Source organism: Mus caroli, chromosome 9 (genome assembly GCF_900094665.2).
Source record: "Mus caroli chromosome 9, CAROLI_EIJ_v1.1, whole genome shotgun sequence".
NCBI lineage: Eukaryota > Metazoa > Chordata > Mammalia > Rodentia > Muridae > Mus > Mus caroli.
The window spans coordinates 55,571,694-55,594,451 of NC_034578.1; the positions used below are offsets into that span (position 1 = coordinate 55,571,694).

Sequence of the window (22,758 nt, forward strand, 5' to 3'; positions counted from 1 at the left end):
ATATGTATGAATGTGTGTGTACATGTATATATATATATATATATATATATATATATATATATATATATATATATATATACATGTACATACACATATGAATGAAGAGCTTGAACATAGTCCCTGTACAACAGAGAGGTTCTCTTTGTAGACACTGGGTACTTATTCTACGCTAAGCATTTTACATTTATTTCTCAGAGTAACTTAGGAAGCACTGGGAGGGTAAAGAAGCAAGTCGCCCACAGACAGGCACCGAGTTTGAATCCCTGCACTGATTCCCAGGCTCAGGTTCTGAAGCCCCACAGATTTCCTGCCTTTCTGCACCTGATGCTTGTCTCCCCCTGCAAAGTAGAAGCAGCAATGTCAGAGACTGAGAAAGATTTTCATACAGTGTGAACAGGAGAGACCACCATCTCACCCAGAAAGGTGACATGGAAAGCAGCTTGGGCAACAGGCTGTAACAGGTAGTTTGAAGGGTTATTTTGACTTTTTTGAGTTCTCAGCCTTAAGAGAAACACATAAACTATCTAAACTATCTGCAGGAATCTAACCTACTTCCCTGCCTTTGTGAAAAGGCAATCCATCTGCTCCCTTGGGTTCTCAGTAGAGACAGAATAGACCACACTTTAACTTAAAAGGTGCTGGGTCCCACGGATGAGGATAAATGTACGTGTGCTGCCCCTACCCCTACTCTACGTGGGCTAGAACAATCTCTCCAGGTTCAGACACCTCTCATCCTCTAAAGGCCATGCTGGGGGTGCCACTTCTCAGCTTGCTCAAGCCAGCCATCACTGTGCCTGGGGAGCTGCCGGGAGCCCTCTGCGATCCAGGCCCAGGTAGAAGCTGGCTAGGAAGGGAAATAAGAGGCCATGAGAGAGAAATAGGTCTAAATCCTGACATATCACCTGGTAACAGCTAATATGGTAGATCAACTCTGTACAACGGCCTAACTGCCTCAACTGTGTTTTACAAAGAGATGGCAGGAAAGTAAGCAAGGAACACTCGACTGCTTGCATATGTCACGGCTCTAGCCACTGCCACAGACTAGGTTTGCATTGTATATTCCAGAGAGCACCAGAACACTCCATTCTCCAAGGAAGATGCTCCTCAACCTTGTACACTAATCTCTAACTAAAAGACTAGGCTCAGACTAAAACTTCTGCTTTGGTGAGGGGATTAATCCCTTACCTTTCAGAGTTGTTTAAAATACACAAAGTTCAGAATGGTCAAAAAGGAAGTGCTCTTCTCATGACAAGCAATGGTAAATGCCCCTAGGGCAGAGACTACTTGGCCAGGCTCCAGTTCTGCACAGCCTCCACACCTAAGGCTATGAAGATAGCAGTCTAAGCTTGAATGATATAAAGACTTGGGGAAATACAAAGCAGGAGAACTTGGATTACTTCTAGATACTGGCTCTGCTTTTCAAATAGATCTCTAGTGCATCTATCACGATACCCTCTCTGGGCATCAAAGCAAGAACTGTTAGTAAAGTAACCTCCCCCCTTTCTCCCTTTCTGTCTCAGCACACACAAAAGAGAACTCTACCAACAATGGTAGACTATCTGGCTGAATGCTCAGTGGGAACTTCTAGTCTTCCCTCCAACTCCCAAGCCTCTCCCAGCCCAGAGCAAAGGAGGACAGGGATAGTCCAACTAGGAGAACTTTCCATACACTCATACGCGTCCTTATGTGAGGATTGTGTGGGATGGATCCTAAGAGCAGGGCTGGACTGAAAAGTTGTATTCTGGCACTTGCTGTTCTATGAGTTCATGCCTACAGCAAACTTTGGTTCCCATGTATTTGGCTGGAATAATGATCTCTTCCTAAATGTAGATCTGAAACCTAAATTTGGGAGGAAATTGTGGGAAGGCCAAATTTAGGGGTGGGTTCAAGCAGCTCCACCAAACCAGGTAACAGTATTGGCAGTGTGCAGCGCTAAGAGGTATTAGACAACCTTTTAGACTCAACATTCATTTGGTATTCTGGGCATATTAATGACTGATCAAAGCTTGAGCACAGGGAGATGCTAGTAGTGGGGACTCAACTTCTAAATATTAAAATTACAGGCTTTTTTTAAAAAATGGAGCGGGCTGGCGAGATGGCTCAGTGGGTAAGAGCACCTGACTGCTCTTCCGAAGGTCCAGAGTTCAAATCCCAGCAACCACATGGTGGCTCACAACCATCCATAACGAGATCCGGCGCCCTCTTCTGGAGTGTCTGAAGTACAGCTACAGTGTACTTACATATAATAAATAAATAAATAAATCTAAAAAAAAAAAAAAATGGAGCTCACTAGGATTTTCCTCATTTCTCAGAACTGCCAACATTTGGTTTTTACCAGTAATAAATACTAGGATTTGTAGCTTAAAACTAGGAGATTTAAATGAACTTGTAGTCAGTGGGCAGCAGCAGTCTGTTCCTTTTGCTGCCTCATCTTCCTTCTTTTCTTCTGAAAACTGTCTGATGAAGCCATGATTTCCAAATGAGGACATGTTTGTCTGGCAAAGCATTTAAGACACACTGAATACTGCTATGCCACTTTCCTATGTTTTAGAGCTGTCCCCGCTCCCCTAAGGTGGCTCAGATGCCTTCTGGATTTGTCCACAGGGCAGTAACCCGCACCTCCCATGACTGTCCAACACTACAGTGACTGAGACAAAGGCAACAACTGGTTTCTATAAGCCACTCAGAATAAACTTCCCTTTCAAATTGTAAAATAAAAAAAAGGGGGGGGGGTTAAGAAAGGTAACAAAGTTAAGGTGTGAGGCTTACAGGAAGAACAGAAGCTTAGGCACTTCAAGTTACTGCTGCTTTTTACTAAAATGGCACCTTGCACTGAATACTTAAACTCAGGGAGAAAAGTGCAGTAGGTTTTACAAAAACAAATTTGAATCCATCACAGAAATGTCAGGATAAACAAGTAACACTGAAAACTTGTAAACAGGCAGGTCCTTCCCCACTTCCACCTGCCAACTCCGGGGACGCTTCCACCGTCTGGGCTTGAGCCTCATCTCTCACCTGTGGAATTGGCCCTGTCTGAAAGGGACATGGATGTGCCAATGGGCCATGGGCTGCTTGGGTGGTAGAGATGACTGCGGGCTGGAGAAGCGAGGCTGCTGGAGTGGAAATGATGGTGAGGGTTATCGAGGGAATGGATGGGATGGGCACTAATCACAGCTGTGGATGAACACAAGACAGAGAGATGCTTAACATGCTTGCACAGACACATACCAGTCACCCCGCCCCACCTCCCATTAACCCAATCTTTAGCTTTTTGGTGGCAGGTGGCTGGACAATCAGCCATCAATTTTATGTTTGACTTAACAAATGGACACACTTCTAGGCATATTCTACATCTATACATAATAAGAAAGTCTGAGGTATATATTCCATCAACAGTGGTAATTTTGGGGAACGGCAGTCATGATTAAGGGAGTCTTTTTCTTTGGCTTAACTGCATTTCTGAATTCTTCTATTAAAACACAAATCACATGAATATGTCATAAAATATAAATCTATAAGCAAATAATGTTTCTATTATTTTTTTCTATCTAGCTAAAGGGACATTAGTATGTCCCCACTAAGGAAGATTAGATAGACTCATTTGAACATATGCTCAGTTAATGGATATTAATAAAGAAGTAGCTGTTTAATCAGTTTTAATATCTTGAAAGGAATATAAATAAAAAATTAACGCTCATACTCCAATCTAGTAATAAAATTATCAATTATAGTACTACAGCACCGTTTATTACTGTGTTCAGCCTGGGGGCTCAGCCACACCCACTAGCATGTTAAAAGTTTCCCTTTTCCTTTCCTGACTAAGGATTCAATTTAAATAAAGAACATAAACTTCTGTGTGGATTCCACATACAATTTCCTATGAAGCCTCTTTAATGAAGCTTCTTGCTTAACCAGAGATATAAACAGAAAACAAAACATTTTCATAGGATTCCTTAGAATATTGGAGAACCATGTTTATGATCAAGATAACGAGCTGCACACTGCCCAACTAGACAAACATACAGGAACAGAGGGATCCCCCATCCCTTTTCTATGCAACACTTCCATAACCTTTAGTAGTCACACTGAATCAGCTCTCTGGAGCCTATTAAATTATCTTCTGTGTGTGAGCTCTGCATAGATGTCTGTGGGGCAATCAGCATCCCCTTGGGAAGAAGCCTCAGACATGAGACAGATGCCTTTCTTCTCCAGCTGCTTTCACGGACCACAAGCTCTAGCAGGTCCATGGGGAGAAATTACAACTAGAAAAGTTGGCTGACAAGGGTCATCAGTTGGTCTGGGATCACGATCTCCCCCGGGGCAAGAGAAGCAGTTTTCAAAGTGAGATGCTTCAGAATCTGTATTTCCCAAAGTTTATGTTGGGGTGAAGTGGTTAAACTGAGCTTGACCCAGGAAGTGCAAACTGAAAGCATTCTGGGGTGAAAGAAAACCAGAATGGGCTTGGTTTTCTTTTAAAAGCTATTTCAACTGTTTCTAAATAAGTAAATAAAAAGTGAATGTTTTGGTGTAGAGTGAAGTTAGCTGAATCTGATCTTGTGGGTCTGTGTAGGGTTCAGATCTGACCTCACCCTGATGCCAGCAAGCCCATCTAGCTTTGCCCAGCCTTTTCAGACCTAGGCATGTGGATGCCAGGTGCATGGCTCCAACTTCACTGCAGGACACAGCTAAGGAATTCAAGCTGTACAAAAGGGCCACTAGGTAGGTTTCAAAAAGGATCTCTCAAAGCCCTGAATGTATCCAGGCACCTGAAAGAAAGATTCTAACACCTACTCAACTGTTTGGGCATGAATTACATAATACCATATATTCATACATATTCTTTCCACAGCCCAGCCCAGCCCAGCCCAGCAACCAACCAAACCAAACCAAACCAAACCAAACCAACCAACCAACCAAACCAAGAAAATGATTTTAACTGGAATTATATCTTCTTTCCTTGACATATTTAATAAATCTAGAAAGTGTTCAATTTTCTAAGTCATAGAAATAAGTCAGTTCAGGTAGGAACTGAGATCTTAGAACACAAAAATTACTATCTTCTTGTGAGTAAAAACAACCAAACCAAACCAAACCAAAAGTGAAATAGATTATTTTGCTCTTTTTCGTATTTTTTAAACTGGGGGTATTCACATAAAGAACCTATTAAAGTAGAGAAAATATGTCCCCACCCCCTGTATGCTTCCAAGTTTAAGCCTTTCTTTCTGTTATGGGCATTAAGCTTAAGTTACTTTGTACAAAAATTATTAATTTTAAAGAAACAGAGCCTTACTCTTTCAGAGCTGATCTACCTTTCCAATCTGGTATCTTCCCTGACCTCACTGTGAGGTGTGTAAGAGTGAGAGAAGATGAATGTGCGTGCCTGGAGGTTCCATTGCAAGTGTGGAGGAGAGCTTTTCCAAGGAGAGGATTCCACGGCACCAGTTTCTGTGTAGAATGCCCAGAGCTCTTTTATCTCATCATTTGTTGGCAGAGATGCAGCTAAGCATTCTCTTAACTGCAAGACCCACAGTGGCAGCTAGTCTGAAAGGCCTATCTTGAAACAAAAGCAAGAGAAAGGACACAGTAGTCTGAAAATAATGACTTATCTCATTGCCTTTCTCCACTTTGGAGACAGGGTCTGAGTGACAGCCCAGGCTGCCCTTGAACTGAGTTTTGACTCAGCCGCCTAAGTGCTGGGATTATAGGGATTTACCACCATGAGTGGTACTTTTTGATTTTTAAGAAAAGATTAATTTTATTATTTTAAGTTATGTATGTGTTTGTATGTATGTTTCTGCATATTGGTGTGATGATGTTCATAGAGGCCAGAGGTGAAAGATGCCCCTGAGGTTAGAATTACAGGTGCCTGTGAGCTACCTGAAATGAGTGGTGGGAACTGAACTTGGGTCTTCTGCTCTAACTACTGAGTTGTCTCTTCACCACACTCCTCTCTTGATTCTCAACAGTAACTTTAACTTATTTTTAATTTTGTTTATTACAAAAAGAGGTCTAGCAACATATATGCTTGACAAAATGGAGCATGGGTCAATGGTGAAATATTTTAAACCCCATGCTATAAATATGAAACAACTTTAAAAAGTCTACTAACTAAGTTACAATCTCATAGGTGCTTGTTAATCCTGACCACTTGCAGGATGCCTAAAGCATCTGCATGACATTTGGAAAGCTCGACTGCAGCCTTTAAGAGATGCTTCCTGTCTCTCCTGTAGACACGCTGTTTGAGTTCAGGGAGAGCACATACTTGCCTACTTCTGGAAGAGCATAGGAATTCCTTTTTTTTTTTTTTTAATTATCATGTGTGCCACAGAGTGCATGTGCCATTGTGCAGGTGTCAGAGGACAATTCTTAGGAGTTGGTTTTTCCCTCACTACCTCATGGAGAAAGCAGAGAACAAGTTTAGGTTCTTATGCCTGCACATAAGAATCTCTAGAACCATCTTGCTAGCTGGTAAGTTAGCTTCTGAATCTATTTATTTATAATTTAAACATGTTACAGGAATATTAAATTTTTATTCTCATGTGTTTAGATGTTTTGCCCAATGTATGTCTGTGCACAGTGCATATGGCTGATATCTTTGGAGGCCAGAAGAGGGTGTCTGGGTCCCCTGAAACTGGAGTTACAGATAGTTGTAAGCCACCATGATGGCACTAGGAGTTGAACCTCAGTCTTCTGGAAGAGTAGCCAGTGCTCTTAAGCACTGAGCAATCTCTCTAGCTCAAGAATAACATTTATTATGAAAAAAAATAATGGTTTGGTATTTTTTTCTGTAAAGTGTGGCAGTTGGTCTTTGTCTTGGAATCAAGAGAAGTTAAAGATACACTCATAGATATTTTCCACCATGACACAGAAGACTGGTAGCACTTGAGGAAAGGGAAGTTTCTACTTACGCTGAGGTGGTTGAGAGTCAAAGGGCATCATCATTTTTGGTCTCATTCCCCTCCTTCCAGCCAGTGTAGACATGCTGTCCTCTGACTCATGCCCTGGATATAAAGTATGGAGGTTAGCAGCAAGCATATGCCCTAGACCTCTGAGCAGCCTTCACAGTAATACATTTCCACTGGAGGGTGTGGGATTCTCTAACAATGCACTAGGGCAAGGCATTTCCATTTACAGTATCATGGGAATTCCTGCTGAGGTTCAAAGAGGATGGTATGATGGTATATACTGTACTTCAGTGTAGAAGCTTCTGCTATCATAAAGGTTCTGAATGCCATAGTGATAGCTGGAGTCCAACAAAAAGGACACAACCCAATGCACAAGCATGAGTTAGGTGGCACAAATGCTTGACTGAAGCCCACTGAGACTTAAAAAAATCTAGAAGGCTGTTCCTAAATGATTCATAACCTCTCCCCTTCTGTAACAGCTAGCTATTGTTCATCAAATGCTGAAAAAAACAAAACAAAACACCCAAGATCTACATTTCTTTAAAACTAAACTAAATTAACAAATTCAGGCAAACCTTACAAAGTGAAAATGGTACCTCTGTATGAATTCCGCCTTTGATGGATATTGCTATCCATGGAATTGTCCACTGGTGTGATATCTTGAGAGTTTCGAGGGATTGGAGTATCAGTCATGACAGGGTTAGGATCTGGAGACTTGTCAATAGGCTTCAACTCTAGTCTCTCATGATGGATCCATAGGTCTGGAGGCTTCACATCTTTGCAATTGCCCTTGTACTTATGGGAGCCATTCACTGATTTGCACGCAGCTCGTTTCCTAGGCACAGAATTAAGAGTAGTTTTAAAATGTACTTCCTTTGAATATACTTGTTAAAATGCTGTGATTAAATTGATTTTCTGCTGGGTGTGGTGGCACTAGCCTATAATCCCAACTGCTTGGGAGGCAGAAGCAGAAAGATGAAATAGTGAGGATCTGCCTATGCTACAGAGTTAGTTCAAGGCCAGCCTATGCAACTTAGCAAGATTTACTCTCAAAATAAAAAGTCAAAAAGGGCCCATAGCTGAGTAGCAGTGTCTGTCTAGCATGTTGTGAGGGCCTAAATACAATCCTCAATTAAAATAAAACTACTCCATCCCGAAGTAAAAGAGAAAGAAACCCTGCCCTTCGGAGAGAAGCTTTAAACAAAGGCAGAAATGCAAACAAGCGAGCAGCAGCAGCAGAACAACAGATCAGGGACAGAAGGCCTATCTCTGGAAAAAGTCAATGTGTTTTTGCTTTGTTCGTGTAGATACTATATGCTAGAGTATATGTGAATATTGCCTCTTTTATATTAAAAGATTGAGGTAGCAATTAAAAATGAAACTTCAAAAGCAGAAGGTTCCTTTACAAGTTTCCACTAGATAAAGAAAGGACGACGAGAAGTAAAAATACAACAACAAGAACAGGTAAAAATGTGTGGCTGACAGGGAAAGGACAGAGGCATGCTCTAGATCAGCCTCCGGGACTATCAGGTATGTGGAGTGGCAACAGTGTCACTGTGCTGTCATTTCTGCTGGCACTCATTCACTCACTTTCCCATTCAACAACCACACACTAGGCACCTTGCTCCGTCAGAGCCTCTGCTACACTGTTGTGCCCTCAGCACTTTTGGTCAAGTGACGAAAATGACACTAAACTATTTTTAAATGCTCTGAACTTACCAAAATGCCAAGTGTTAATCTTAATAGCTGGAGCTTAGATAGAGAGGAGAAATGTGCAGAACTGACTTTATGCTGAGACACAATGGGGACAGCACGTGTATTCCAGGTGGTAAAATCAGCTGTGTCAAAGCCCTGCAGTAGAGCTGCAGCAGCCTCGTATACTGGAGGATGAGAGCATGAGCCATGAGGGGAGGCTGAGCAATGGCGGGGAAGGCAGGCAAGAACCAGGCCAGGAAGGGCTTTCACAGCATCGGAGAGTGGAAACTTCCTACTCTCAGAGATGAGAAATCATTTAATGGTTTTAAGCAAGAGAGATACAAGGTTGATCTGAGTTAAAACTTTATCCCTACTCTCTTGTAAAAATGGATTTGTGAGGCAGAGGACTGGAGGGAGTTCATCAAAGCTGGCCCATGACAGTGGAATAGAGGAGGCAAATTTGAAATGCATATTCAGGAGACAGAAATATAGGGCTTAGGGAGGGAATGAGCACAGACTGTGTGGGGGCAAAGAAAAAAAAGAAATAAATGGTGAGGCCAAGGTTTCTGACCCAGGCCACTTATTCACAGTGGGAAGAGTGGACTAGAAAGTTTTACTGAAAATATTTTGGATTGGTTTGGACACGTGTGTATTAGTTACTTTTCTCATTGCTATCTGACTGAAGCAATTTAAGAAAGGGTTTACTTTGGCTTACAGTTTAAGGGAATGGATTCCACCATGGCCAGAAGGCATGGAAGTAGGAGGTTGCTGGTCACACTGAGCCTGTAGTCAGGAAGTAGAATCACACAGGAAGAGGGACTGGGTCATAACACCTAAAGGCTAACCCCACCCCAGGGACCTTCTTCACAGACCACTAACTGTGGACCAAGTGTTCAAATGCAGGAGCCTACACAAGTGGGCATGCTTCACATCTAAGCTGTATGCAGAGTAAAGAGAAATGCGACAGGACCAGCAGGGTACGCATGCCTGATACGCAGAACAAAGAGGCCTGGCTGGAAATAGAAACAGAGTTTCTGGGAAGCACAGAGTAAATGAAACCACAGAGCTACATGAAACCACATGGAAGAGAATGGAGACTCAAGCCCTGAGGAATGTGAGATCCAATGAAAGCAACTGTGGTAAAACAGTTGGGACAGAAAGTACATTAGAAAAGACTAGAACTTCAATATGCAATGAAGGAATAAAGACTTCAAGCTAGTGTAAACAAGTACAGTGGACCCTCATATCTGCGTTTCATAGTTTCAGCTTCAATCAACTTTAGATTGAAAATATACTGTTTTTAAATTTTACTGAATGTCAACTTCTCCTTGTCATTATTCCTGAAGCAATACAGTATAAAAATCATTTGTACAGCAATTACTTGGTAGCCACATATGATTAATATGGGGATATTTTCAAAACTAAAATGGCTGTGCTGCCATTTGGTGATGTGATCTTTCAGGGCCGTTGTTACACACGTGTTATCCCTGTATGCTGATTATTCCTAATCTGAAAACGTGAAAACCATTGGCCACAGTGGCACACTCCTATGATACCGGTTTTATTTACTTTGAATTTTAACTCCATCTAAAGCACTGTGGAACTCTTTGTCCTTTGTGTGTGTGTGTATATTCACTTTGTTTTTTTAGAAACTTTTGAAGATCCCAAGCATACTATTAATAGCTGTAAGAGAAAGTACTAACAGATAAATAAATGAAGCACCAAACACAGAAACTTGGAGATATGTTCTAAAAGAGCTGACTTTCAGGCTCTTAAGGAAACAGTTTTCCATAATCAAAACCAGAAGAGAGCCCCTCTTCTCTTAGAAAAGAGATGCAGCCTAAACTATAGAAAGCTACTTGAGAAGAGAGATTTAAAACATCACATGACTTCTCTGTCATAAAGTTATTCAAATAGCAGTTACAGGGTAGCTTATTACTTGCCCTTTGTGAAAACAAATACATTAGCTGGACATGGTGGCACATGTCTTTCTTTAATCCCAGCACCAGAGGCAGAGACAAGTGGATCTCTATGAGTTTGAAGCCAGCCTGGAATAGCAGGTTCCAGGCCAGTCAAGACTACATAGTAAGAGCCTGACTCATACACACACACATGCACGCAATACGTGCATACACATATAAAATACTTATATTAGGTTAATAGCTTTCTCCCACCTTCACTGGCACACAGGCTGTTGTGAAATAGCCTGTGGTAAAGGTCTGTTCAGAAGCTGTTTCACTTTCTGTGTACATATACAGACATACTTTCTGGCTTTTGTGGTAAACTACATAAGCAGAATTTTTTTTCTTCATTCCACTAAATGTTCTATTTTTATCAGCTCAATGTTTTACTTCTCATTTTTTTTTTCATGCATGCATGTGTGTGGGGACTTATCCAGACATGTATGCAAGTGTGTATGGGGTTCAGTGATTGACATCTGCTGTCTTCCTCTATTACTCTACACTGTGTCTTTTGAAACAGGTTCTATCACTAAGCCCTGAGCTTTCTGACTAGTAAGGCAAGCTTGAGGGATCTGTCACTTCTCTTCCACTGCACACTGCTGGCGTTAGAGATGCACTCTGCTGAGTTTGTCTTTTTTAAAGTAGGTACTGGGACCTGAACTCAGGTCCTCATGTTTGCCTTATAAGCACTTTATTCATTGAACCATGTCTCTAGCCTTTACTTCTTAGTTCCTAAAACATTTTTTTTTGTTGCTATTATTGTTAAAAAACTAAAGATACATGGCTAAAGAGATGGCACAGAAGGGAAGATGGCTTTTTTAGAGGACCTGAATTTACTTCCCAGTACCACTGTGGCTTGGCTCACAAACACCTACTAACTCTAGTTTCAGAGGGATTCGATGCCTCTGACCTCTGTGGGCACCTACACTCATGTGCATATACCTGCCTTCATCATCATCATCACCACCACCACCACCACCATCATCAAAAACTAGGACACAAATATAACGTTAGCCCAGACTGCCCATAGAGTCAGATCTCCAATGTCACTGTTTTTCTTTTTCATTTTTTTTTCTATTCTTGTTTTATTAGAAAGTCTCTGGGGGCAATAATACACATATTACTGTGTGGACTCCTATGACTGACAGTGCCTTCTTCTAGAATCTCTTCTGAGGATTTGCCCCACTTCCTAACCAGGTCTCCCTGCTCAGAAATGTCTATGAAGATTCCTGCTTGTAGATGCAAACTTTTTGGCCTGAGACAGGGGAAGATGTTTTCAAACTTTTAATTTTTTAAAGATTGATTTTTATTTTTGTGTACAGTTATGCAGAGATCAGAAGAAGGTATCAGATTCCCCTGAAGCTGTAGTTACAGGTAGCTATAAGCCATCCAAAGTAGGTTCTGGGAACAGAACTGTGTCTACTATAAAAGCTGTACATGTTCTTAACTGCTGAGCCACCTTCCTAGCCCCCTCAGTTTCAAACATTTTAAGGTTGAGGCCCAGAAAAGCCAGTGTTAAATTTCTTAGGGATTCATTTTCCTCCTCCTCTCATCGTTTCTTTTTCTCTTGCATCTTCTTCAACTTGTGTTCAATAGATGGCAGGAATATTTCAGCTCCATTAGAATCTTATGGGACTTGTCATAATATACAAGATCCCCAAGACAGTCCCCATGGTAGAAAGCGGGCATGACTGCATTTAAAGTGGCTTTTCCTGTACTTTATGTTTTTTTCAACTCTTTGCATCACTCTAAAAACAGAAGCAACATATAAGAAGAAACAAACAAAACCAGGGTTGCATGTTAGGGATCCTTACTTCTTCTGGTGAGAGGTGGTGCGCCGGGTACAAAAGACAGCAATGACCACAACCACCACAATGGTGATGACGCCAACAGAGACAATGATGACCAGCAGCATGTTGCTGTCCAGAGGGGAGGTGGGGCTCCCATGAGGGCTGTTGCTGCCTGTGCAGGTAAAATGGTACAAATGTTAGTTGTTTATTTAGGTGATTTAAAAAAAAAATTCAATCAGCTCCATCAAACCTTTTCAAGGTATTTCAGGTGAATTTTCTTCATACCAGTTATCACAGTACTGCACAGAGTGCTACTCAAGGAAACCATTTCTAGATTATAAATTCCTGAGGCTATGACAGTCTGCCCTACATGCAGGGATTGGCATAGCAGTTTACTCAAAGAATAACATACAAAGAAAGCTTCAAGTGTACTGATATCCTAGAGCTGTCTAAGCACAAAGGCTCAGGTAGTGTTCTGCTTTTCTGGTGTCTTATAAGATGTACAAATTCATTTTTAAAAGTCCCATGTTGTGCTGCAGAGACAGCTCGATGGGTAAGATGTTTTTGTCTTGCAAGCATGAGGACCCAGGTTCCATCCCCAGAACCCATTACAGAAAAGCTTTGCATGGTTATATAAGTTTATAATCCCAGTGCTGGGGAAGCAAGGCAGGTGCAGCCCTGGTGGACAGAGCATTAGAGCTCAGAGGTCAGACAGCAAAGCCTACTTTGTGAGCTGCAAAGTCAGAGACCATGTCTTAAAAGGCGGACAGAACTTGGCGCCTGAACATAAACACCCACAACTGTCCACGATCACCATTTCTAAATCCTTTGGGATTTTTTTTTTGGCTTTCAAAAAACATATAAAAATGTATAGCCATATATAAAGCAAAAAGTTTTCCTTAACATGTAGGTGTCTGAGATTACAAAACTACTATTTGAAAAAAATCTTTCTTCATAAGTATACAGATGGTAGAGTCCATTTTCTTAAGTAGTTCTGTACATAGGTGCTGTTTTGACAACTATTTACTGAGTGGTTATTATGTGTCATATATTATTGTATGTATTTAAGATGCAACAGTGAATGCTGGGGGTGGGACTTGCCACACAAAACAAACAGGTAAGAAACTACTAGCTAAGAATGCTATGAAAAAAGAAAAGAAAGTCTCTTTCCACAATGCCGGAGAAGCAGGCCTGAGCCTGCACTATATATCCCGAGACAGTAACTGAGAAGATAAGCCATGCAGCAAACACTCCATCTGGACTCTAAATTCATCTGTTTTCATCTGTTTAACTGTATCAAACAGTTTTAAAAAAAGAAATTTCTCTTGTGAGACTATACCGGGGCCTAGCAAACACAGAAGTGGATGCTCACAGTCAGCTATTGGATGGATCACAGGGCCCTCAATGGAGGAGCTAGAGAAAGTACCCAAGGAGCTAAAGGGATCTGCAATCCTATAGGTGGAACAACATTATGAACTAACCAGTACCCCAGAGCTCTTGACTATAGCTGCATATGTATCAAAAGATGGACTAGTCGGCCATCAGTGGAAAGAGAGGCCCATTGGTCGCGCAAACTTTATATGCCTCAGTACAGGGGAACGACAGGGCCAAGAAGTGGGAGTGGGTGGGTGGGGGAGTGTGGGGGGGTACTTTTGGGATAGCACTGGAAATGTAAATGAAATAAATACCCAATTAAAAAAAATAAACTGAAAAAAGAAATTTCTTCTCAAAATGGCTTTTGAGTTTAGAATTAGACAAGATCCCATCACAAAAAGGCCTGATGGAGGACACTCTAGCAGAGTGGTTTTCAACCTTCTTAGTCCTGTGACCCTTTCATACAGTTCCTCACCTGTAGTGACCCCCCAGACCACAAAGGTTCAGGAAACACTACACAAGGAGTGTTTCTTGCCTGGCACTAGGATTTTTTTAGACTGTATGATGGCACATGCTGAATACTGACACTTTGAAGACCAAAGCAGGAAGACTGGCAGCAAATTGAGTCACACAGTGAGTTTCAGGCCCACACCTGGGTTACAGATCGAGATTCTGTCTCAAAAACAACCAACCAGTCAACCAGAAACAAAGTATTTAAGAAGTGAGATACGGTGGAAGGAACTGTTATCAAGAAAGGCATCAAACAGCTGGGGAGACTGCTCAGTGCTGTGACTTGAGTCTGAATCCCTGTCATCCACACACAAACCAGGCATGGTGGAGTACAATTATAACCTGGTGGGACAGAGACAGGCAGATCCCAGGGCATGCCAGCCAAACAGTAGAGCTAAAAAACAGAGTGCTAGGTTCCTAAATCAAACCTTTCTCAGTGTGGCAATCCTTCCAACAACACTGGATTATCTGACCTCCCAACTTTGATTCTATGATTTTTACAGACATCTAAGTAGACTGCTAAATCTGAGGTTGATTTAGAATGGCTTAAGAGCTTATTCTTTTATATTTGGTTCAATCATTTTTATTCTTCATTTCTAAGAAAAAGCTAAGCAGACAACTTAAAACTGTACACACTGACCTTCAATGAGATAACATTTTGATATTTGGGAAAGACTACAGTTACTAGAGCCAATAAAATTAACCATACTGTTAATCCAACATTGCTCTTAAGAGAAATGCTGGACTACTGGGCTAGATTCTTACAAGGTGGGACCCACATGGCAAACTAAAGGCTGGGGGAGTGGGGGTATGAGAACAAGCAGAAGAGAAAGTATTGTTCTGCATTCAACACAAATTAAGTTTCAGCATTCACCTGGATTTAACTTCTACGTATGAACTGGATAAAAGCTTTTTTTCTAGAACAGAGTTAAGAAGGGACCACCAAAGGGGCTGTCAATACTCTTGCCTGAGATCATATTACATGCATCTCTTTATGTTTGACTGGACTACTGGGACAGCTTCTTTCTTTATCCTCTGACTTCACACCTTCTTAGCTGTCAATCAATTCTTCACTGTTCTCAGACTAATAATAGCAGATACTGAAAAAATGGAAGTCTTGGTATATTAGTAGTGTCAGACATTTTACATATATAAGTTATAAAGCCCAGATTTCTTACGAATCTAAGTATGTGGGCTTTTGTCAAGCCAGTTCTAACCTACTGTACACTTGTATCCTACCTGCAGGCAGTAGCGCTCTACAGTGAGCAGGTGCTGCTATGCCTTTGCATGTGCTCTTAGAGCTTCCTAGAATGTCTGATGCCCATCTTGACATTTAGTAAAATTCCCCCTCTAAAGATTATTTCTGTCTGTGTGTATGTGTATGAGTGCCTGTTGCATGTGTGTGGGTACCTGTGAGGGACAGAGGAGGGCACTGGGTCCATGGAACCAGAGTTAGAGGTGGATGTGAGCTACTCAAGCTGAGAGATGGGAACTGCATTCGATTTACTACATGAATAGAAAGTGTGCTCTTACCTGCTGAGCACTGCTTCTGCTCCCAGTTTTCTATAGCCTTTAGGATTTCATATACCCTTTAGGATGGGGGTAGATAATACCTCTTTTATAAAGTGTGCCTATTTTTCTATCAGGTACTTTTTTTTTTTTTACTTCTCTTCCTCCTATACAATGTACAACTGGATAATAAATGTAAGAAGATAAAGGAATAATTACTTTCTCACAATCTTGATACTATACTGTTGATAGCCCAATATACAACAGATGCTTGAAGGAGAAATAGCTAAACAAGTGTAGTATAAAACATCTTGAAGCATTCAAGTTTCTCTTCTAAAAATCAGTGGGTTTCCCTTAAGTATGGGCACCAGACAGATAGCTGGAGCGTAAGAAGGTATTCTCATACGCCTGCTAGGTAGAGGTGACAAGACAGTGGGGAAAAATCAATTTTAATAACTGCTTTTTAGACATTTTGCACTTGGACTCTTACACCTGGTACAGAATCCCCTGCACTTCAGACTGCACACGACAGTGACAGAATGCACAACCGGTGCATAGAGGTCTGAATTCTGGTTTTATGACAGAGTAAGAGTGGAGTCAGAGATGACACTTCTCCACTGATGTTTTCTTACCATATTAATTGGGAATACTTCAATCTGTTCTCCCTACATCCCAGAGTTGAGGATCAGTGGTGAGTTCAAGTGTGAGAGTAAACTCAGAAATGGTGAGAGAAGTGCCTTTTTAATAAACAAAATTACTGACTTTTATTTAGTGAGTATGAATGTTTTGCCCATATATGTCTGTAGATCACATCATGCAAAACCCAAGGAGGCCAGAAGAGGATGGCAGATCCCTTGGGGCTAGAGTTACAGACAGTGGCAAGCCACTGTGTGGGTCCTGTTGTACCCGGGTTCTCTGCAAGAACAGCTTGTGCTCTTAACTATGCTCTAACACCAAGAATGAAGTGTTATAAAATTGAGGGTAATAACTTGCAGAATGGTAGAAAAGTAGAGTATTTTCCCATAGAATTCCCAGACTAAAAAAAACATAGAAGGGGAGATGCTGAGATTCTGAAGCAGTTCTCTGGCTTTGCTGGGTGACGGGGAATCCTACCAGAGGGCTAATGTTTCAAAGTCTCTTTTTTCTCGAGGTAGTAGGAGACAGATCATTTGTTTAAGAATCAGTCTTGTTTCCAGCTAGCTATGCAGAGACACAGGATTCTATGATGAAAATAGGCTTCTAGCAATTCAGCAATACTTGCCACAAAATGGCCAAAGGTAGGTCCGATAAATAAAATGAACCACATTAACATGCCATAAGCCAACACTGAAGCCATAAGCCACACTGAAAAGCTTTAAGCAGAACTGCATAATGTCCACAGAAAGCTGAAAAGCTTAGAGGGGCGGGGTTTACCACTCATTGGAGGTTTGTAGTCAGGTCCCAGGTCTGGTGGTCGGCTTCCTTTTCCTGCTGACCCTAAGGCTGAAGCAGAAGAAATCACATCAGTAAAAACCCAACATGTAGATGTGACAGTCCGTTCCACAGCTAGTAAGTGTCTTCTAAAAACAAAACACTCCAGTCTACTCTGTAAGAAAATGAAACAACACAAATAATGGGAAACTACAGATTGTGTGCCAAGGTACACAGACGCAGCTTGAGTGTAAGGAGAGGCACCCTAGAAGACTGGTGCCTCTGTTTCAAGGCCATGACCTAACTACCGATCTGCTGTTCAGGAAGTGGGGGACCCCCTCCCCATTTCTCTAGCCCAGGAAGTGATGGTCAGAGAGGACATGCGGTAGTAGATTATTTTATAACAAAAGGGACTGAGGGAGTAAGTGAGCCTGATGCTGATCTGGCCTGGCTAGTATCAGTATTGTTCTGCTCCCCCCCCCCCTCAGATTATGAAGTTGTCCTTTCAAGGATAAAGTTAACTTAAGCAAGAGCAGGAAGATAAGCAGAGATTCAAATTAGATTCTCACTTCCTTTTCTGTCACTTATGAATTGAGCAACAAACAAACCAACAAAACACAAGCCTTCCTTTTCTGGTTGCTTACAAAGGTCACTGTCATCTGAGCTCCTATAGTCACAAGTTCAAATGAGTGAGGTCTCCTCAGCAGCAGATCTCAAGGAGGCAGAAACCCCAGGCTTTATTTTATTTCTGTTTTATAATCCTTATTCTTAGTTTTCAGTCTCTCTCTTTCTTCCTCCATAAAGATATTCCTCGATTCAAAGTTACTAGCCAGAAAGCAGCGGCAAGCTCTTGAGAAGCATAAGAAGTAAAAGCTGCTCCTGACTGTTACTGGCACGCAGTGCTTACAAGACTGCTCCTGAACACCAGCTCCACTACATGGCAGTGCTTTGCTGTGGGGCAAGTCATTTAATTAGTCACTTGGACATCTGTTTCCAACACCAAATGGAAATTTAAGACCATGAGACACTGAATACTGCTCTGTGTGTAGTAAATGATCAATAAATGTTAACTATTACAAACATCATAAATTCAGGGAAGGAGATCCTCTTCCTCTTTATGGAGGAAGAGCACACGGAGCTCTAGTAAACACTTATAAGAGATATTTTCACAAATAAAGCTTGACTAGAAATGTATAAATACATTTATTTCTGCAAAACATTAGAGTTAATGTTAATTCCTCTTTCCTCTTATAAAGAATCATATTTTAAAAGAAACAAAGGGAGCCCGAATATAAAGTTGTATAAGTACTTCATTTAATAGAATAAATCTAGAGGTTAACTATAATGTTTGATATGTTCTCAGAAGTAAAATATCTATACAAGAAAGGAACAGTTGTTCTTGGATCCTACGGTAGTTTCAGAACTTCTAGGGCATAGTCTAGGATTTAATTTAGTCTCTGATCCCTTTTCCATTGTTCCTACTAACTACTTCATCCTCTTACTTCTGAGGCTATCATGGCTCCCAAGTGACACACACTATGTAAGCCTCAAGATTCCTGTTGTTCTTCATATGCTATCACGTCAGGCAAAATCTAACTGGCAGAGATACTCAGCATTTTAAGTTCTTTGTATTTAAATTTTCATGATCATCACATAGGCTACATTTAAACTTTTCAGAACACATCACATAAACAAACAAATAAACCAACCAACTAAACAAAAAAAAGCTGCCACTGAACTCACCTTGTTTGCCAAGATTTAGTTGGTTTATATTCCTGCATTTCCCAATATTTTATTTAACATTTAAAGAATAACGAAGAAATTCAAAGGATGTACCCTAAATACCAACAGGTGAAAAATTTTGAATACTAGAACAGCAAAGTGCTGCTTAACGGTTATCAAATGAAAGAGCAAGGCATATTTACATCCTCTGCATATTCAGCGTAATGCTTTATGAAATCTCATGCTTCTACACTCAGAACACTATGCCCACAGTTTTCTCCCATGTACAAAAAAGACTTGAACACAAACACATGTCCAAAGCCGTGAAACTCAATACTCTGTTCTGACTCCTACATTAACCACGATCCAAAAAGCTGTATTTCTGATTACTACTGTTAAACCCTGAGAACAATTATCAACTTTACTTCTAGTGTTCTATCTCTATACAGAAAGCTACCTTTAGCTTGTTCATTAGAGACAGAAATCACAAACGGCAGCTAACATGCCACCAGAGCAATCACAATGAAAAACCTGCCAGTCAAGGATTTCAAGACTGGTGACATTAAGACTCGTCCTTCCTAAGTGTCATGCCACACGCTTTTTATCCTTTTATAAAAATGGTCTTACTTAATGCTTAAGGAGAAATATAAAAGAGCTATAAATTAACATCCTTGGTCACAGATAAGCACGTATGTAACAAGATTATATATGTATGTCAGAAGTGAAATACAGTGTTTACTGATTTTGATACTGACTTTTCACTTAAGTAAAATACTAAGTATGAAAGATTGCTATGCTGCTCACATTTGCCTCAAATGCTTATCACAGTTTATAACTTTAGCATCTTAACTCCTAAGGATAACCTGATCTTCACTTAATGCCAATCTAGAGTTTATTCAACTCAATTTTCTTCCACCAGGTAATTTAGCTTCTAAGTGAATCTCTTAGCTTTTCAGATATCCCAAGGGCTATAAACATGGACTCAACTCTACTTCGGCCAATAAGTATGTGTGGTTTTAAACACATGATACTGATTTTCAGGCAGAAAAATGAAACAAAAAGCTAATGATAGGTTGCAAAAGAGAAAAAAATGAGAGGCCATCTCCTCATTTACCTTGGTCATTAGGCATTTTATCAGAGGAGTCCGCTGACAGGTCAAGCACAGGGGAAGAGGAAACAAGAGCAAGGATCACCAGCTTTGAAGATGGACAGACAGATGTCTTAAAGGAAAAATACAATTCCCACAAACTTCCAAGTAAATTGACAATAGAAAAGAAATTCAGGTTTTCACATCTCCACAGTCTCAGTACCCAACTCCATTTTATTGGCCTAAGCTTGCCTGGCTTACTATTTTATATTCTTTACATAAATGGCTCCTTCTAACCTCATCCTCCACAAAAGTTGACATTTAAACTTTTTATGTTAAGAGACTGCGTGCGCTGAAGGAAAACATCTGTCACTATATTGTGCGGTTTAACTCTGTGGAAACCTAAAGAATCACATCTGATTTCTCTGATAAAAACTAAGAGATCACTGTAATTCTTCTGCCCAGATACAGAGAGCCAACGTTTCCCTCTGGGTGGACTGGGAGAGTACCAATTTGGTGGCCAGTGGGTAGGAGAGGAATTCTTTGGAAGTCTTTACAGTGAGGCTGGCAAGTCCATTACCAGTGCTCTCCACACTACCCCCAGTCTCCACATGCTGCAGTCCCACTATAGACAACACAGTAAAACCCTTGGCTCAGGGAGAGTTACCTTTAGGTGTTCTGAACTGTACAGCTTCAGACATGGGCCCCATGCCCTTTGAGTTCCGGGCCTGGATTTTGAAGTAGTATGGCGTATCAAGTGTTAACTCTTGAATCTGGTGAGTCAGTCTGTTTCCCACAACTGGTTCAATAACCCAGTCATGTATCTCTGCATTCACATCTGTGCTGTAATAGATGATGTAACCTGTCCAGAGCAATTAATAGAAAAAAAGAGATCCCATTTCTGCATTTCTTTTTGCAATCTGAAAGTCAATAAATGTCTACAATATAGTATCTGAATGAAGTATCATGAGGGCTCTGACTTAGAATCACATGGTTCTGGGACTTTGCAATGGTATGACATGCTCAATTAGATTCAACAAAAATCATTTCCCAGGAGAAAAATGCTTGGCAGATTGGAAAGCCTGACAAAGTTCTAAGGGTGGGTGAGGTCACAGAGGCCGTCACCAGATATTTCCACCAGGGGGCACTCAATTCCCACAAATGAGGCAGGATGCCTTACAAACATAAGCCTTCTTGATCTACGCTACAAAAATGTGATGTATTATTTAAGGTTTAAAAGACAAAGCAAAATGTAGTCTGAGTTAAGTTATATTTGTTTCTTTTATAGAAGAAGCAAACAGGAACCTAAGACAATGACTAGGATGTATTGGGAAAGGACATCTTATTTAAAGTTACAGGAACAGACTAGGTATGGCGGCACACTCTTTTAATCCCAGCACTAGGGGGGAAGAGGTAGATTGGTCTCTGAATTAGAGGCCAGCCTGGTCTACACAGAGAGTTCCAGGACAGCTAGGACTATAAATAAAATACTTCTAATGAATGGGGCACAGGTTCCAAGCAGCTGCCAGTATTCTACTATGGTGAATTTCTCTCTGAAGTCCAAAGGGGGGCCCGAGGGGTGGGGTGGGATCCTGAGTTCTTTGGTAGGCCTAGGGTAATTCAAGCTTCTAACTCTAATAGTAAGAGCACAGAATTGTGAAGTGACAGGCCTTGGGCTGTAGTGGTGGTTTAAAGCCTAATGGGATTTGGTGGGGTTTGTAAGTAGAAAAGCACAGTCTATACAGACTAGATAATTTCCAGTAAAACTGGACACACAAGTTCAAAGCAAGTCATCTGGGGAGTGGACAGCATTTTGGAAAATAAACGTACCCATCAAGCTGCAGTAGAAAAATAGCTTGTCCCACCATATATTGTTAAGTAAAACTACTGGCTAGACACACAATTCCATGCTACCCTTGCTTCAATCGCAAGGACCATCATGGCTCACTGCACTCCATACAAGGACCAAGCCAGGTTCACATTCCCACTTTATTGATGCACAGAGCTTGTGCAGTCTAAGGCGTCTTACCTGTGATCTTGCCATTGGCTTCAGAGGGAGGCTGCCAGTTCACTATGATGGTTCTAGGTTTTCCTTCCTTGCTCACAACTGTCACATCCTTAGGTGGAGAAGTAGGAACTACAAAATAACAAACACTATCCATTTTAATAGAATTCAATTTTCCAACTCTTTTCACTGATAAGGAACAGCAAATGCATAGAAAAAAGACAAAGCCCCCTGGCTTTAATAATGCAAGTCTATGTATAACCAACCATTTCTAATAAAAAGAAGACTATACAAAGTATCAAAGAAAAACTGAAACTATGAGGACAGAGAATGGGCCTGTGGACTGGGAGGGCGTTCCAGTCACAGACTACCATCTGGTATTTTATAGTTTGCATTTCCTTAAGGCTATGACAACCTAGACGAGGAGGTGCCACTGTCCCTTTGTTGGGAGGTCTAGGCACCAAAACTGAGAGCAGTTACATAACTGGTCCCAGACTACTTCCTCTCAGTTGATTTGGCTTATTTGGTAGGACATTTTAAAGTGTTAGTTTTCTCTCTTGCTCAGAGTTGACTCTTAAAGTCAAATATGGCTTTTAAAAGCTCAATTCCCTCTAAGAAGAAATTTACTACGTGGTATTTTTCATTTTAAGCTCACACTGAAAGCATACTACCAACTGCTGATGTTAATGATATAAATAAAAGCTGTTCATGCAGCAGAAAAGATGACAAAAGAAGCCGGGCGTGGTGCCTTTAATCCCAGCACTTGGGAGGCAGAGGCGGGCAGATTTCT

General features: G+C 41.0%; 1 protein-coding gene across 8 annotated transcripts in view; it reads right to left on the minus strand.

Annotated features, from left to right (window-relative positions):
• Neo1 (neogenin 1) overlaps positions 1-22,758 on the minus strand; it is a 157,996-nt gene that overhangs the window by 7,257 nt on the left and 127,981 nt on the right. For 3 of the 8 annotated variants that reach the window (XM_029481354.1, XM_029481351.1, XM_029481353.1), the window contains exons 19-26: positions 21,993-22,100; positions 20,631-20,825; positions 19,991-20,023; positions 17,158-17,226; positions 12,376-12,523; positions 7,502-7,740; positions 6,909-7,001; positions 3,016-3,174 (exon numbers count right to left, since the gene is read on the minus strand). In XM_029481354.1, coding sequence (XP_029337214.1) covers positions 3,016-3,174; positions 6,909-7,001; positions 7,502-7,740; positions 12,376-12,523; positions 17,158-17,226; positions 19,991-20,023; positions 20,631-20,825; positions 21,993-22,100 — 1,044 coding nt within the window. The remainder of the gene's footprint in view (positions 1-3,015; positions 3,175-6,908; positions 7,002-7,501; positions 7,741-12,375; positions 12,524-17,157; positions 17,227-19,990; positions 20,024-20,630; positions 20,826-21,992; positions 22,101-22,758) is intronic. The other 5 variants (XM_029481355.1, XM_021171854.2, XM_029481352.1 and 2 more) reach the window with 2 other exon arrangements.